Consider the following 18,479-nt stretch of genomic DNA (forward strand, 5'->3'; position numbering starts at 1 on the left):
TTATTGAAGATTTTTGCATCTATGTTCATCATGGATATTGGCCGGAAGTTTTCTTTTCTCGTTGGGTCTCTGCCGGGTTTTGGTATCAGGATGATGTTGGTCTCATAAAATGATTTGGGAAGGATTCCCTCTTTTTGGATTGTTTGAAATAGTTTTAGAAGGAATGGTACCAGCTCCTTTTTGTGTGTCTGGTAGAATTCGGCTGTGAACCCATCTGGACCTGGGCTTTTTTTGTGAGGTAGGCTCTTAATTGCTGCCTCAACTTCAGACCTTGTTATTGGTCTATTCATAGTTTCAGCTTCCTCCTGGATTAGGCTTGGAGGACACAGGAGTCCAGGAATTTATCCATTTCTTCCAGGTTTACTAGTTTATGTGCATAGAGTTGTTTGTAATATTCTCTGATGATGGTTTGAATTTCTGTGGAATCTGTGGTGATTTCCCCTTTATCATTTTTTACTGCATCTATTTGGTTGTTCTCTCTTTTCTTTTTAATCAATCTGGCTAGTGGTCTGTCTATTTTGTTGATCTTTTCAAAAAACCAGCTCTTGGATTTATTGATTTTTTGGAGGGTTTTTCGTGTCTCAATCTCCTTCAGCTCAGCTCTGATCTTAGTAATTTCTTGTCTTCTGCTGGGTTTTGAGTTTTTTTGATCTTGCTCCTCTAGCTCTTTCAATTTTGACGATAGGGTGTCAATTTTGGATCTCTCCATTCTCCTCATATGGGCACTTATTGCTATATACTTTCCTCTAGAGACTGCTTTAAATGTGTCCCAGAGGTTCTGGCACGTTGTGTCTTCATTCTCATTGGTTTCGAAGAACTTCTTTATTTCTGCCTTCATTTCGTTGTTTACCCAGTCAACATTCAAGAGCCAGTTGTTCAGTTTCCATGAAGCTGTGCGGTTCTGGGTCGGTTTCTGAATTCTGAGTTCTAACTTTATTGCACTATGGTCTGAGAGGCTGTTTGTTATGATTTCAGTTGTTTTGCATTTGTTGAGCAGTGCTTTACTTCCAATTATGTGGTCAATTTTAGAGTAGGTGTGATGTGGTGCTGAGAAGAATGTGTATTCTGTGGATTTGGGGTAGAGAGTTCTGTAAATGTCCACCAGGTTTGCTTGCTCCAGGTCTGAGTTCAAGCCCTGGGTATCCTTGTTGATTTTCTGTCTGGTTGATCTGTCTAGTATTGACAGTGGAGTGTTAAAGTCTCCCACTATTGTGTGGGAGTCTAAGTCCTTCTGTAAGTCATTAAGAACTTGCCTTATGTATCTGGGTGCTCCTGTGTTGGGTCCATATATGTTTAGGATCGTTAGCTCTTCTTGTTGTATCGATCCTTTTACCATTATGTAATGGCCTTCTTTGTCTCTTTTGATCTTTGTTGCTTTAAAGTCTATTTTATCAGAGATGAGAATTGCAACTCCTGCTTTTTTTTGCTTTCCATTAGCTTGGTAAATCTTCCTCCATCCCTTTATTTTGAGCCTTTATGTATCCTTGCATGTGAGATGGGTTTCCTGGATACAGCACACTGATGGGTTTTGGATTTTTATCCAATTTGCCAGTCTGTGTCTTTTGATTGGTGCGTTTAGTCCATTTACATTTAGGGTTAATATTGTTATGTGTGAATTTGATACTGCCATTTTGATTCTAAGTGGCTGTTTTGCCTGTTAGTTGTTGTAGATTCTTCATTATGTTGAAGCTCTTTAGCATTCAGTGTGATTTTGGAATGGCTGGTACTGATTGATCCTTTCTATGTGGAGTGCCTCTTTTAGGAACTCTTGTAAAGCAGGCCTGGTGGTGACAAAATCTCTGAGTACTTGCTTGTTCGCAAAGGATTTTATTTTTCCTTCACTTCTGAAGCTCAGTTTGGCTGGATATGAAATTCTGGGTTGAAAGTTCTTTTCTTTAAGAATGTTGAATATTGGCCCCCACTCTCTTCTGGCTTGTAGTGTTTCTGCCGAGAGATCTGCTGTGAGTCTGATGGGCTTCCCTTTGTGGGTGACCCGACCTTTCTCTCTGGCTGCCCTTAGTATTCTCTCCTTTATTTCAACCCTGTTGAATCTGACGATTATGTGCCTTGGGGTTGCTCTTCTTGTGGAATATCTTTGTGGTGTTCTCTGTATTTCCTGCAATTGAGTGTTGGCTTGTCTTGCTAGGTGGGGGAAATTTTCCTGGATGATGTCCTGAAGAGTATTTTCCAGCTTGGATTCATTCTCTTCGTCCCCTTCTGGTACACCTATCAGACGTAGGTTAGGTCTTTTCACATAGTCCCACATTTTTTGGAGACTTTGTTCATTCCTTTTTGCGCTTTTTTCTCTGATCTTGGTTTCTCGTTTTATTTCATTGAGTTGGTCTTCGACTTCAGATATTCTTTCTTCTGCTTGGTCAATTCGGCTATTGAAACTTGCGTTTGCTTCGCGAAGTTCTCGTATTGTGTTTTTCAGCTCCTTTAATTCATTCATATTCCTCTCTAAGGTATCCATTCTTGTTATCATTTCCTCGAATCTTTTTTCAAATCTTTTTTCAAGGTTCTTAGTTTCTTTGCATTGATTTAATACATGATCTTTTAGCTCACAAAAGTTTCTCATTATCCATCTTCTGAAGTCTAATTCTGTCATTTCGTCACAGTCATTCTCCGTCCAGCTTTGTTCCCTTGCTGGTGAGGAGTTTTGGTCCTTTCTAGGAGGCGATGTGTTCTGGTTTCGGGTGTTTTCCTCCTTTTTGCGCTGGTTTCTTCCCATCTTTGTGGATTTGTCCGCTGGTCGTCTGCGTAGTTGCTGACTTTTCGTTTGGGTCTCTGAGTGGACACCCAGAATGTTGATGATGAAGTATTTCTGTTGCTTGGTTTTCCTTCTACCAGTCTAGCCCCTTCGCTGTACGACTGTTGAGGTCCGCTCCAGACCCTGCTTGTCTGGGGTGCACCTCTAGTAGCCGTGGCACAGCGAGGGATGCTACCAGTTTCTTTTTCTGCTCTCTTTGTCCCAGGATGATGCCTGCCTAATGACAGTCTTTTGGATATAGAGGGGTCAGGGAGCTGCTTGAGGAGACAGTTTGTACTTTATAGGGGTTTAATTGCTGAGCTGTGCACTCTGTTCTTCATTCAGGGCTGTTAGGCTGCTATGTTTGATTCTGCTGCAACACAGCTCATTAAACAACCCTTTTTTTTTTTCTCAAATGCTCTGTGTTGAGGGGTTTGGGCTTTATTTTTGGATGTCCGATCAGGTGTCCTGCCCAGCTCAAAGGCAGACTAGCCACTGTTTGGCTGCCGAGGCTCCGCCCTGCTGTTGTGTGATTCGCGCTGTTCCTGCCGGCTCTGCTGTCGTCTCCGCCACGCCCTGGGCGGAGTCTCTTCGTTGTAGCGTGTTGCCTCAGCAACGGCAGGCTGCGTCAGCAGTGGGCGTGTATCTCAGTTGGGGCGGGTTGCCTCGGCAACGGCTGGCTGCCTCAGCAATGGGCGTGTATATCAGTTGGGGCAGGTTGCCTCCATAGTGGACGCCCCTCCCCCACAGAGCGTCTCGGACCGTCTGCCCGGGATAGTTTGAAATCGCGGTTTTGTTCGTCCCACTGGGTATCCCAAACGATTTGTCCCTGCAATCCCCTGGGCTGGGCTACTGTGCAAGTCTCGTTCAGTCTCAAGTCCAGCCCTCTCAAGTCTCAGGTTGCTGGTTCAACAAGGCACCCGGACAAGCACGCCCTGTGGGGATTGCTGGGTAGGGCCGGCCGCCGCCGCCCCGGCTGCCGGCTTCGCCAGGCAGACCTACTGCCTGGCGTCCCGTGTCTTTTTATACTTGGGAGTTTCCCCGTTCTGTGGGCAACAAAGATCAGTCTGGAAATGCAGCACTGACTCACCGTTTGCGAATTCAACGCGGGCTCCAATCCCGGGTTGTTCTCACAGCGCCATCTTGAGTCCCCCCCTGGATTACTCTTTTCAAGTGATTTAATTTCACTCAAAACTTCCCCTCTCTTCCTGTGTGAATCTGATAAATGAATATAAAAAATCTGCCTGTTATTACTTAGCAAGCCCTTGTTAGAAGAAGTTGTGAAGTTACTTAAAGGTTTCTGTTTTTTTATTCTTGTCTTTTTTTTTTTTTTTTTTGTACATAAAAGAAATTTGTGGGCCGGGCGCGGTGGCTCAAGCCTGTAATCCCAGCACTTTGGGAGGCCGAGGCGGGTGGATCACGAGGTCATGAGATCGAGACCATTCTGGTCAAAATAGTGAAACTCCGTCTCTACTAAAGATACAAAAAATTAGCTGGGCATGGTGGCGCGTGCCTGTAATCCCAGCTACTTGGGAGGCTGAGGCAGGAGAATTGCCTGAACCCAGGAGGTGGAGGTTGCGGTGAGCCAAGATCGTGACATTGCACTCCAGCCTGGGTAACAAGAGCGAAACTCCGTCTCAAAAAAAAAAAGAAGTTTGTGGAATATATTGTTAAATTTGAGATAATTATTCCAACACCCAAGAAGGATGAAATAATGGGTACATATAAAACAAATGCTGATTTGCAGGTGCCCTCCCCATGCCGAGTTACCTACCCATGGGAGGCAGAGGGGCAGAGCTGCTGAGGGGCAGCAGCCTTGACTGCTTGCAGAGGCCTTGCTCAGGGTGCTCTCCCTCTAGGCTGCCTTGTTACATCCTCAGTTTAATTCCTAGCCCACAGTAGTCCTAGCCAAATCACATGCATGTTTCAAGACTCCAGCCTGAGTTCTCCACAACACTCAGCCAGCCAGCTATGCAGAAGGCCACAGTACAGTCTGCCCCAGGTTGCAAGACTCAAAACCTACCTTCTGTTGCTGCTTTTCAGATGATTTCAGATATCAGCCTTCCAGGATCTAAAGTGCAGCACCTCTTTTCTCCTTAAAAATCATCTTCTGGCCAGGTACAGTGGCTCATGCCTGTAATCCCAGCCCTGGGGAGGCCAAGGTGGGAGGATCACTTGAACTCAGGAGCCTGGGCAACATAGCAAGACCCCATCTTTAAAAACAAATATGCTGGTCGTTGTGATGCACACCTTTAGTCCCGGCTGTGAGGGAGGCTGAGGTGGGGAGAATGGCTTGAGCCCAGGAGGTTGCAGCTGCAATGATTGTGATTGTGCCACTGCACTCCAGCCTGGGCAACAGAGCAAGACCTTGTCCCCTGACTGCAAAAAAAAACAATAACAAAAAATAGTAAAGTCATCTGTTTAATAAAGTAGTTAGGATATAAGACATTTGGTCTTTTATGTATTATGATTTTTCTTGGTCAAATGGACCTGTATTATATTACTATGTAGTATTATATGTATAATAAATAAGGCACTTGTGAGAGAAAGAATAATCTTTTTTTTTTTTAGACACAGTCTCACTCTGTTGCCTGGGCTGGAGTGCAGCAGCTGTGATCTCAGCTCACTGCAACCTCTGTCTCCCAGGTTCAAATGATTCTCCTGCCTCAGCCTCCCAAGTAGCTGGGACTACAGGTGCCTGCCATCACGCTCAGCTAATTTTTTGTATTTTTAGTAGAGATGGGAATTTCACCGTGTTAACCAGGACGGTCTCAATCTCCTGACCTTGTGATCCACCTGCCTAAGCCTCCCTAAGTGCTGGGATTATAGGCATGAGTCACCATGCCTGGCCCGAAAGAATGAGTTTTACTGACTTTTACTATTATATGGTCCAGGCACTATGATAATCTCTACGAGTCATTATTTCACTTAACTGCACTGCTCCCCCCCACCCCAGTTGTTAGATTATGAAGCAGAGGCAGGGGGATTAAAGAATACAAGGCTCGATTCACTAGAATTGGGGTTAAAACCCTAGCAGTCTGGCTCCGGAATGTGTGTCCTTAGTCATCTTGATGTACTTGAACAACTTTCAAGCTTTAGGCTACAACCTGCAATGATCCATTTTATATTACCATCCAGAGCTGACCCCTGAGCACAGGCAGGGCCCTCTAGCTCTTTCCCAGGCTGTTTTTCTCTCTCTTCTCCTTTTCTTCCCCTCCCTCCCTTCCTCTCTCTTATACTTTTTTCTAATTTTTGTTGTTATGGGTACATAGTAGGTGTATACAATTGTGCGGTCCCTGAGATATTTTGACACAGGCATGCAATGCAGTAGTCTCCTCGTTGTGCTATCAAATAATAGGTTTCATTAACTATATTGTACCCATTAACCATCCCTATTTCCACCCCGCCCCACCACCCTTCCTAGCCTCTGATAATTATTCTAGTCTCTTGCTTCATGAGTTCAAATGTTTTAATTTTTATCTCCCACAAATGAGTGAGAATATATGAAGTTTATCTTTCTGTGCCTGGATTATTTTGTTTAACATGATGATTTTCAGTTCCATCCATGTTGTTGCAAGTGGCAGGAACTCATTCTTTTTTTATGGCTGAATACTCTGTTGTGTATATGGGCTATATTTTCTTCATCCATTTGTCTGCCGATGGACACTTAGGTTGATTCCAAGTGTTGGCTATTGTGAATAGTGCTGCAATAAACATGGGGAGTGCAGATATCTCTTTATAGACTAATTTCCTTTCTTTTGAGTGTATACCCAGAAGTACTATTGCTGGATCATATGGTGGTTCTCTTTTTAGTTTTTTTTTTTTTTTGAGGAACTGCTATACTGTTTTTCATAGTGGCTGTACTAATTTACTTTCCACCAACAGTGTACAAGGGTCCACTTTTCTCTACATCTTTTCCAGCATTTGTTGTTGCCTGACTTTTGAATAAAAGTCATTTTAATTGGGGTGAGATGGTATCTCATTGTAGTTTTGACTTGCATTTCTCTGATGATGAGCGACGTTTCAGCACCTTTTCATATTCCTGTTTGCCATGTCTTTTTAAGAAGTGTCTAATATAATTTGCCCACTTTTTAATCAGATTATTAGATTTTTTCCCCATTGAATTGTTTAAGCTCCTTATGTATTCTGGTTATTGATTCCTTATTAGATGGGTAGTTTACAAGTATTGTCTCCCACTCTGTGGGCCGTCTCTTCACTTTGTTGGTTGTTTCCTTTTTAACTTGATATGATCTCATTTCTTCAGTTTTGTTTCTATTGATAGATTCACGTTTTAGTCTTCCTGTTTAAGATATGAGTAGTAGACACACCACAATTACAGTGTTAAAATATTCTTTATTTGTCTCTGTATTTGCTGTTACCAGTGGGTTTTGTATGCTCACATGATTTCTTATTGTTTGTTAATGTCCTTTTCTTTCAGATTGAAGAACTCCCATTAGCATTTCTTGTTGGCTGTTGATGAAATTTCTCAGGTTTTGTTTGTCTGGGAAACTCTATTTCTCCGTCATGTTTGACACTTTTTTCCTTCAGTACTTTAAATATGTCATGCCTCTCTCCCTGGCCTGTAATGTTTCCACTGAGAAATCTGCTCCTTTGTTGTTCCTTTTTTCTTGCTGCTTCTAGGATCCTTTCATTATCTTTGAACTTTGGGAATTTGTTTATTAAATGTCTTGAGATAGTCTTATTTGGGCTAAATCTGCTTGGTGTTCTATAACCTATTGTAATTGAGTATTAATATCTTTCTGTAGGTTTGGGAAGTTCTCTGTTATTATGCCTTTGAATAAGCTTTCTACCCCAGTCTCTCTCTCTCTCTACCTCCTCTTTAAGGCCAATAACTCTTAGATATGCCCCTTTTTTAGACTGTTTTCTAGATCTTATATGTGTGTTTCATTCTTTTTAAATTTTTACTCCTCTGTAGATTTTCAAATCTCCTGTCTTCTGGCTCACTAATTCTTCCGTTTGAGCAGTTATGCTGTTGAGACTCATGCATTCTTCAGTATGTCATAAATTTCTGGATGTTCATAGATGGGCATAGCAGAGTCCGGGATTTACGCAATCTTCACAGTCTGGGCTTGTTTGTATTTGTTTTTCTTGAGAAGACTTTCCAGGCATTCAAAGGAAATGATCTAAGGCTTTGGTCACTGCAGCTGTATCTGCATTAAGGGGTACCACAAGCCCAGTAATGCTGTGATTCTTGCAGACTTACAGAGGTACCACCTTGGTGGACCTGGATAAGATCGAGGAGAATTTCCCAGTTTAGCAGGCAAAATTTCTTGCTCCTTTTCCTTACTTTCCCTCAAATACACAGTCTCTCTCTTCATGCTGAGCTGCCTAGAGTTGGAACAGAGGTGAAACACCCCTGTGGCTACCACTACTGGGACTGTGCTGGGTCAGACCTGAAGCCAGCCCAGCACTGGGTCTCAGTCAAAACCGGTGGTGACTATTGCCTGGCTACTGCTGATGTTTATTCAAGGCCTAAGGGCCCTTTAGTCTTCAGATGAGGAATCCAGCGAGGCTTGTGTCTTTCCCTTCAGGCTGCTGGGCTCCCTTCTAGCCCAGAGTGGGTCTAGAAATGCTATCTGAAATCTAGGGCCTGGAGTCCACAACTTTGGGAATCTACAACTTTAGGAGTCTGCTTGGTGCTTTATTTTACTGTGGCTGAGCTGGTACCCAAGTTGGAAGACAAAGTTCTTTACTATTCCCTCTCCTTTCCTCAAACCCAGTGGCCAACATCACCCCAGGCCTGTGGCAGCACCAGTGATGTTTATTCAGGGCCCAAGTGCTCTTTAGTCAGCAGGTCTCAGTCTCTCCCTTCAGGGCAGTGGGCTCCCTTCAGGTCCAGGGCGGGTCTAGAAATGCTGTGCAAGAACTAAGGCCTAGAATCAGGGACTTTAGGAGCCTGCTTGGTGCTTTATTTTACTATGGCTGAACTGGTGCCCAAGTTGCGAGATGACATCCCCTTCACTCTTCCTTCTCCTTTCCTCAAGTGGAAGGAATCTCTCCTTGTGACCACCACAGCTGGAAACTCACTGGCTCACACCTGAGGCCAGTATAGTATGTGGCCCATGACGACTACTGCGTGGGCGCCACTGATGTTTAACCTCTTTGGTCAGCAGGTGATTAATGCTGCCAGGACTGGGTCCTTCCCTTCAAGACAGTGGGTTTCTCTTCTGGTCCAGGCTATGTCAGAAATGTCATCTGGGAGCTAGGACCTGGAATGGGGGCTTCAGGACTCTGGTGCTTTATTTTACTGTGGCTGAGCTGGTATCCAAGTTACAAGACAAAGTCCTCTTTACTCTTCCCTCTCCTCCCTCAGCTGTGAGCTGTGCTACCTGGGGTTGGGGGAAGAGTGGTACAAGCACTCCCTTGGCTGCTCCAGCTGGTGTCTCACTGGGTCATGTACACCCCAAGTCCACTGGCTCTGAGCCCAGCACAGCACCAAGACTTGTCCAGGAATTGCAGCCCTCATGGCCTAGACTATCTTTCATGCTTGCTTAGGACTCCAAAATACTTTAGCCCACAGAGGTGGGGCTTGCCAGAACTCAGATTCTCAATGGGATGGAAGATTCCCCTCTAGCTAGGGCTGGTCTACATGCTTCTTCCATGGGTGCTGCCTGAATTCTGTCCTGTGTTGCTTTCTGCTATGATGGGACAGCACCAAATTCCAATACAAAGTCTCACAATCATTGCTCTTTCCCTCCCCATGGGTGCACAGATGCTGTCTCTGTACCATGTGGTTGCTGCCAAGGAATGAGGGAAAGGGGATGATGGAGAGTCAAGACTCTTTCCTCCCCTCTCCAGTGCCTCTTTTCTCCCCTCTCCAGTGCCACTTTCCTCCCCTCTCCAGTGCCTCTTTCCTTAATAGGATGTTAAAAACAGGCACTGTGATCGTTTACCTGATTTTTGGTTCTTATGAAGATGCTTTCTTATGTGGATAGCAATTCCATTTGGTGTTTCTGCAGGAAGGGTGCATTGCTGAAGGAGTCTTTTCAGCTATCTTGCTCTGTTTCCAGGTCTCCCCTCCCTTCCTTATCCTTTATCACAACTTCCCAGTGAATGACCCTGTAATGTTGCCTCCCAGTGTTCATTCATTCATCAAATATTCATTAAATGCCTCCTGTGTGTGATGCTCTGTAGATACTGGGGATGCAATGGTGAATTAAACAGAGAAGTCCCTGTTGCCATAGAGCTTATAGCCAGAAGGTTTTGCAAGTAAAATGTAATTGGAAAAAAATTATATTGCATACAAAGAAACCCCACCCCTACCCCAAGTCTAGGAAGAAGTCTATTAGGCATCAAACTTAGATTACATGGTAAATATACAGCTATTTAGTAATGTTAATTGAAGCACTGTAAAAAAGGGGCAACGATGTTTATTGTAGCATTTTTGTAATAATAAAATACTATATTAAGACAGTGGAATACTGTGCAGCAATTAATGACCAGCCTGATGTGTACCAGTATGGATACATTTAAAAACACAGTTGGACCGGCACTATGACTCATACCTGTAATGCCAGAACTTTGGGAGGCCGAGGCGGGTGGATCACCTGACGTCAGGAATTTGAGACCAGACTGTCCAACATGGTGAAACCCTGTCTCTACAAAAAAATTAGCTAGGTGTGGTGGCACACACCTGTAATCCCAGCTATACTTGGGAGGCTGAGGCTGGAGAATCCCTTGGACCTGGGAGGTGGAGATTGCAGTGAGCTGAGATTGCATCACTGCACTCCAGCCTGGGCGACGGAGTGAGATTCCGTCTCAAAAAAAAAAAAAAGAATAGAAAAGAAAAGAAAACAGTTAAAAAGCAAGAGCATGCAATATAATACAGACACAGTATAATCCAATGCAAAAGCACAATGTAGTATAACATTGTATAAAACGGCAGTACTGCATATTATCATTGACACATACGTATATAGTAAAAGTGAAAAACCGTTCAAGGGATGACCATATTATCAATTAGGATACTACTACTCTCTGAGGTGGAAGGGAAGGTAGAGGCTTTAAGAAATTAAAGTAAAAAGATTTTGCAAATGTGGCAATATTTAACTGTCGTTAAATCTGTTTTGGTGCATGATTATTTTTGGTGCTTTTCTGTGTATTTAAAGTGTTTAACAATTAAAAATTGAACAGGTGGAGCGACTCTGCTGTGCCACTTTTGTGCTTCTGGTGCATGCACGTTTCTGTGTGCCTTCTGTCAGAGTTCTCTATCACATTTTTGCTGTGATAGAGCATGAATGTGATAAAGAATCTTTAGAGATTCCTCTAAAGAAGCATTGCAACCACAAGTATCTTTATGTGTAAGGGGACCTGGGGGTTTGCAGATTAGCATAATTTCAGGGATGTTGTTCACAGCTAAGCAGCAGAGGGCGCTGCTCCACAGCAGATGTTTGGTGAGGGCCGCCGCACCAGGCAACTCTCTTGGTGCAGGGCCAGTTCTTCGCAGGGAAGCATTGCTCTCCCCAGCTGTGGAAAGAGGAATGTTTAAGTGCGTGCAGATTCTCTCCTGCTTGTAGGAAGGGTCACAGGATCCAGTCCATTGGGAGCATACATTGTGTTTCTCTGACTATTCACAGCCTTGGCTGTTTCTGAGGTAATACAAGAAACCGCACATGCCAAGAGTGTTTTTGCTACTGTGGTCATGAGTCTGCTGCTGACTTGTGGGGAGCTTTTTGTAATGTTTCATTTTAGGTTGAATAGGTTCATGTGCAGGTTTATTACATGGGTATATTGCATCATGTTGGGGCTTGGGCTTCTAGTGGACAGGTCACTGTGGGAATTTTGTTGTTGTTAAACTGACCAAGGAACCTTCCTTTTATTTCAGGTGGAAAAGGATTATTCACACCTGAAGGAGATATGTGATCACCAAGCAGAACAGCTGAGTAGAACCAGCCTAAAGCTGCAAGAAAAAGCTTCAGAGAGTGATGCAGAGATCAAAGACATGAAAGAAACCATATTTGAATTGGAAGATCAGGTGGAACAGCACCGGGCTGTCAAGTTACACAATAATCAGCTTATCAGTGAGCTAGAAAGTAAGTGGGATTGGCCGGGCATGGTGGTTCACGCCTGTAATCCCAGCAATTTGGGAGGCCAAGGCAGGTGGATCACCTGAGGTCAGAAATTTGAGACCCAGACTTACCAACATGGTGAAACCTAATCTCTACTAAAAATACAAAATTAGTCAGGTGTGGTGGTGGGCGCCTGTAATCCTAGCTGCTTGGGAGGCTGAGGCAATAGAATCACTTGAACCTGGGAGGCAGAGGTTGCAGTGAGCTGGGATCGCGCCATTGCACTCCAGCCTTTGCAACAAGAGCGAAACTCCGTCTCAAAAATTATAAAAGAAAGAAAGTGGAGTCAAGCCCAGGTGAAATATGGAAGGGACCTGAGTGGGACACTAAAGAAACCAGTAGCAGTAGGTGACTGTTGGAGGGTTTTTGACCATGTGTTGGCTGGGGTTTATGAAGTCTCTCATTTGAGTGCGCTGTAATCTCATAGGAAGAATGCCACCTAAGAAACAATCATTAATCTCTAGTTTAAAAACTACAGATTAAGAGATGAGTGATTATAGCAGTTGTTTTGGAAACTGGGATGACAGAAGAAAAGACTGTTGAACATGAGTCAGCAATGGTGGTGAAAAATAGCAAATTCTTTTCATTTTGTTTTTTTAGAGATCTCACTCTATCACTCAGGCTGGAGTGCAGTGATGCAGCTGTAGCTCACTGCAGCAATCATAGCTCACTACAGCCTCAAACTCCTGGGCTCAAGTGATCCTCCTGGCCTCTCAAACCACTGGGATTACCAGGTGTGAGCTGGACAATATACCCAGCTGCAAATGTTTTTTGGCTGTGCTGGATGTGCTGTGTGTAAGCCATGCTGTTGCTGCTGTCTCTAGGCAGCCTGATCAGCTTGGAGGCCACATATTAGGACACTTTCAGCTGTGTCTGAGAGTTCACAGGAACCCTTCCTAAGGATATTCTGCGGGGTAGGAGAAAGTTATTCAGAAGAAATTGTTTGCCAGTCATCAAGTATTGACACTGTGTTCTCTCTTGGATCTGATAGAGATGGATGATAGGTGTCAGAAATGTGTACACTTGATCTAAGGGAGAAAACAATTCCTGCATGTGTCCCATTGGAGGTAGGATGTCAAGTAACTTATAGATGTCAGACACTTAGTTGCTGAAGAGGCATCAGCATATGACTTATTTATGAACTCATTGTTTGCTTTGAATTGGGAAATAAAATTTTAAAAGCGACTAGTTAAATATTACCTTTTTGGTCCAAATAAGCCTTGTCAAATTATCACATCTAATGTATTTTCTTTTGTAACGAAAGATTTAATGCACAAACCATTGTCACACCTGCCATTACTAAGATTGGCTTGGTCAGTTGCCTGAGAAGTTCCCTATCCCATGTAGTTGATCCTCCTTATTCAGAGATTTCACATTTGTGAATTCACTTGCTTGCTAAAATGTATTTTAACCCCAAAACCAATACACAGAGCACTTCCACCATCATTTTCAGACATGCACAGAGAAGCAAAAACGTGTCATTCACTGCTTATGTTTTCAACTGAGGTCAGACTGAGACACTTGGCCTTCTCATACTGTACATGTGTCTTTTTTACAGTCTATTTAATACCTTGCTTTTAAACATTTTCTGTGCTTTTTTTTGTTTTTGGTAACTTTGCTGTTTAAAATGGCCCTGAGTGCATGCTGCAGTGCTGTCCACTGCCCCCAAGCACAGCAAGGTTGAGATGTACCTACAGAGAAAACACCTGTGTTAGGGAAGCTTCATGCAGACATGAGCTCTTGTCCTGTTGAGCATGAGTTCAGCATTATTGAATCAACAATACAGCACATGAGGCCAAGTCCAGTGACCTCATCCCTGTAATCTCAGTGCTTTGGGAGACTGAGGTGGGAGGATTGCTTGAGCCCAGGAGTTTAGACCAGCCTGGGCAACATAATGAGACTCTGTCTTGACAAAATAGTGATTTAAAAACTAGCCAGGTATGGTGGTACATGCCTATAGTCCTGGCTACTCTGGAGGCTGAGATGGAAGGATCCCTTGAGCCCGAGAGGCCAGGGCCACAGTGAACCAAAATTGTGCCACTGCACTCCAGACTGGGCAATAGAGCAAGACTCTATCTCTAAAAAACAAACCAAACAAAAAACTCAATACAGTGCATCAGAGAAGAGGAGAGGAAGTTTGACAATATGTATAAAAGGCTGCCCTGAGACCTGTTAAAACTATGTGCTAAATTCATGGATTTGTGAGATGACATCCAGTTCTAAAAAGCAGTGGGCAATATTGTTGTGAGGCTGAAAACCAAAGCAATGTATATTCACATCACCCAGGGGCAGGAAAATGTTAACCCCTTCTCGGCTAGTGCTGGTTGGCTCCCAAGTTTCAAAAGGGCATAAGGTGTGAGAAAGGTTAACTTTGCAGGCAAGTCAGGCTCTGCAGATCAGGAGGCTGAAGAAGAATTTAAAATACTTGCTTAATGTTATTCAGAAAGAGAGAAATGGAAAGAGTGGGTTTCCATGGTTGATGAGCCTGGCTTGTTTTATAGAGACATTGGTGGATGAGTCTATATAATGCAAGTGACATTTTAGTTGATGAGAATCTCATGATCAGAGGATCACAGGAACCTAACTCATATTTTTCCTAGGGACAATAGTTCAGTGGTTGCTGATTTGGTGTTCATGGCAACTCTGCAATTACCATGAATATTAGAATTGACTGTGTATTTCAGACATTAGTTAGTTAGCATGAGAGTTGACAGCGTCTGCCCATTCCTGCTTGGACATGACATGCAGTAGAACTGGGGAACCTCGGCATTTGGTGCCATCCAGACTGTTGTCAGGATGCAACTGAAAACCTAGATGCCATCATCATCAGTATATCCTTCCAAACCCAGCAGCATGATCGAGAAGAAAAGTCAAAGACAGCAAGTTCTGTTTTTGTTTTTGTGATATTTCACTGTTGAAAATAGGGTTATATTGTCCCTAAATCCTTAAAAGTCAGCACAGACATACCAAGAAAATCAGTGTATAATTAATGTCCACAGCGAAATTTAGAACCACATACAAATCGTCTTTTGAAAAGCTTTTAAACTTTTTAAAAGGATATTGAGGTATGATTAAGATATGTTTTTGCACAGAGACCCAGGGACACATAAATCTAGCCTAGACCAATCACTTTTTCCTATAAGATGCTGATGGGAAAGAAATGGACTGAAAAATAAAAGGAAGTTAAGGAGTGTTTTCTGCTGTGCAGCATTGATTCCATACACAAACTCTCAGTCCCAGTAGAACTAGAACTGCTGGGGTAGGACCTGCCCACAAGCATCTTTTTAGCCTACTCTGGCTATTCTGATTTACATCCCTCATAGAAAACTAATGCTCTAGGTTAGAGCATGAGGACCTATTGAGGAATTTTAGCTCAGTGATTGACATCATCAAATTTGAACTTGAATGACTCTGATAGCCATAAGGAGAGAACTGGAGGCAGGGAGCCTGAGGGGCTGCAGGTGTCCTTAAGTAGGGAGAGGTGGTCAAGCCTCCTGGGAAGCTGATAAATGCACACATGCCTGGGTTCTGTCCGTCCTTGGAGATTCTGCCTCTGTGTGTCTGGAGTGTGGGACTAGAACATCTGTGCTTTTGAAAAACCTCACCAGTGATTCAGAGGCTTAACTGTGATTGAGACTCACATCTCTAGAAAGTACTTTACGGGCCCGGTGAAGTGGCTCACGCCTATAATCCCAGCACACTGGGAGGCTGAGGCAGGTGGATCACAAGGTCAAGAGATTGAAAACATCCTAGCCAACATGGTGAAATCCTGTCTTTACTAAAAATACAAAAATTAGCTGGGCATGGTGGTGTGCGCATGTAGTCCCAGCTACACAGGAGGCTGAGGCAGGAGAATCACTTGAAGCCAGGAAACAGAGGTTGCAGTGAGCCAAGATTGCGCCATTCCATTCCAGCCTGGCGACAGAGTGAGACTCCATCTCAAAAAAAAAAAAAAAGCTTTACGAGAGGACTCAAGATGGCGCTATGAGAACAATCCAGGATTGAAGCTCACGGTCAGTGCGCGGAGGGGGTGAGTCAGGGCCGCATTTCCAGACGGATATTTGTTGCCCACAGAATGGGGAAATTCCTAGGTATAGAGGAGATGCGGGACGCCAGGCAGAGGTTTTGGCTGGCGCAGCCAGCGGCCAGTGCAGCGGCGGCCCGCACTGTGGCGGCGCTACACAGCGCTCCACACAAAGCGCGCTCGTCTGGGTGCCCTGTTGGGCCAGCAACCTGAGACTTGGGAGGGCTGAACTTGAGACTGAACTAGCCCAGGAGATTCCAGGGTGACAGCGTTTGGGGTAGCGCAGTGGGACAAACAAAACGGTGATTCCAAACGCTCCCCGTGGAGGGGTTCCCTGAGGCCGCAGCTCCGTGGGGGAGGGGCGTCCGCCATTACTGAGGCAAACCTTCCCTACTGAGGTACACACCCATTGCTGACGCAGCCTGCCATTGCCGAGGCAACCCGCTACAACAGAGAGACTCCGCCACAGGGCGTATCCTGTGGCAGAAGGGCGGAGCCTGCAGCAACACGGCGAACCTCACACCAGCAGGGCGGAGCCTTGGCACGCAAATAGTGACTAGACTGCCTCCTAGCTGGGCAGGACAGCACGGCGGACACTCACAAGGAAAGCCCCAATCCCTGCCAGACGGAGCATCTGAGAAAAAAAGGGTTTTTTTATGAGTTAGGTTGCAGCAGAATTAAACATAGCAGCCTAACAGCCCTGAATGAACAACAGAGCTCACACCTCAGCACTTGAGCTCCTATTAAGTACAGACTGTCTCCTCAAGCAGCTCCCTGGCGCCTCTGTATCCAAAAGACTGACATTTGGCAGGCATCATTCTGGGACAAAGATAGCAGAAAAAGAAACTGGTAGCATCCCTTACTGTTCCGCAGCTGCTATAGGTGCACCCCAGGCAAGCAGGGCCTGGAGTGGACCTCAGCAGTCGTACAGTGAAGGGGCTAGACTGGTAGAAGGAAAACCAAGTAACAGAAATACTTCATCATCAACAATCTGGGTGTCCACTCAGAGACCCAATCGAAAAGTCAGCAACTACACAGATGACAGGTGGATAAATCCACAAAGATGGGAAGAAACCAGCGCAAAAAGGAGAAAAACACCCGAAACCAGAACACCTCGCCTCCTAGAAAGGACCAAAACTCCTCACCAACAAGGGAACAAAGTTGGATGGAGAATGACTGTGACGAAATGATGGTATTAGACTTCAGAAGGTGGATAATGAGGAACTTTTGTGAGCTAAAAGAACATCTATTAAATCAATGCAAAGAAACTAAGAACCTTGAAAAAAGATATGAAAAAAGATTCGAGGAAATGATAACAAGAATGGATAACTTAGAGAGGAATATGAATGAATTAAAGGAGCTGAAAAACACAATACGAGAACTTCGCGAAGCATGCACAAGTTTCAATAGCCGAATTGACCAAGCAGAAGAAAGAATATCAGAAGTCGAAGATCAACTCAATGAAATAAAACAAGAAACCAAGATCAGAGAAAAAAGCACAAAAAGGAATGAACAGAGTCTCCAAGAAATGTGGGACTATGGGAAGAGACCTAACCTACGTTTGATAGGTGTACCAGAATGTGACGAAGAGAATGAATCCAAGCTGGAAAATACTCTTCAGGACATTATCCAGGAAAATTTCCCCCACGTAGCAAGACAGGCCAACACTCAATTGCAGGAAATACAGAGAACACCACAAAGATAGTCTACAAGAAGAGCAACCCCAAAGCACATAATCATCAGAATCAACAAGGTTGAAATAAAGGAGAAAATACTAAGGGCAGCCAGGGAGAAATGTCGGATCACCCACAAAGGGAAGCCCATCAGACTTACAGCAGATCTCTCGGCAGAAACTCTACAAGCCAGAAGAGAGTGGGGGCCAATATTCAACATCCTTATAGAAAAGAACTTTCAACCCAGAATTTCATATCCAGCCAAACCGAGCTTCATAAGTGAAGGAAAAATAAAATCCTTTGCGAACAAGCAAGTACTCAGAGAGTTTGTCACCACCAGGCCTGCTTTAAAAGAGCTCCTGAAACAGGCACTACACATAGAAAGGAACAACCAGTACCAGCCATTCCAAAATCACACTAAATGCTAAAGAGCATCAACATAATAAAGAATCTACAACAACTAACGGGTAAAACAGCCAGCTAGCATCAAAATGGCAGTATCAAATTCACACATAACAATATTAACCCTAAATGTAAATGGACTAAATGCACCAATCAAAAGACACAGAGTGGCAAATTGGATAAAAATTCAAAACCCATCAGTGTGCTGTATCCAGGAAACCCATCTCACAGGCAAGGATACACAAAGGCTCAAAATAAAGGGATGGAGGATGATTTACCAAGCAAATTGAGAGCAAAAAAAAGCAGGAGTTGCAATTCTCATCTCTGATAAAATAGACTTTAAAGCAACAAAGATCAAAAGAGACAAAGAAGGCCATTACATAATGGTAAAAGGATCGATACAACAAGAAGAGCTAACGATCCTAAACATATATGGACCCAATACAGGAGCACCCAGATACAAAAGGCAAGTTCTTAACGACTTACAAAGAGACTTAGACTCCCACACAATAATAGTGGGAGACTTTAACACTCCACTGCAC

The 18,479-nt window shown here is 43.9% G+C and overlaps 1 protein-coding gene across 39 annotated transcripts in view; it reads left to right on the plus strand.

Annotated features, from left to right (window-relative positions):
- SPECC1 (sperm antigen with calponin homology and coiled-coil domains 1) overlaps positions 1-18,479 on the plus strand; it is a 498,473-nt gene that overhangs the window by 274,050 nt on the left and 205,944 nt on the right. For all 39 annotated transcript variants that reach the window (XR_013535346.1, XR_013535347.1, XR_013535355.1 and 36 more), the window contains one exon: positions 11,595-11,802. Coding sequence is in view for 26 of the 39 variants with exons in the window: in XM_078372281.1 (XP_078228407.1) it covers positions 11,595-11,802 (208 nt within the window). In the remaining 13 variants the exon portion in view is untranslated. The remainder of the gene's footprint in view (positions 1-11,594; positions 11,803-18,479) is intronic.

Source organism: Callithrix jacchus, chromosome 5, assembly GCF_049354715.1.
Source record: "Callithrix jacchus isolate 240 chromosome 5, calJac240_pri, whole genome shotgun sequence".
NCBI classification, from domain to species: Eukaryota; Metazoa; Chordata; class Mammalia; order Primates; family Cebidae; genus Callithrix; species Callithrix jacchus.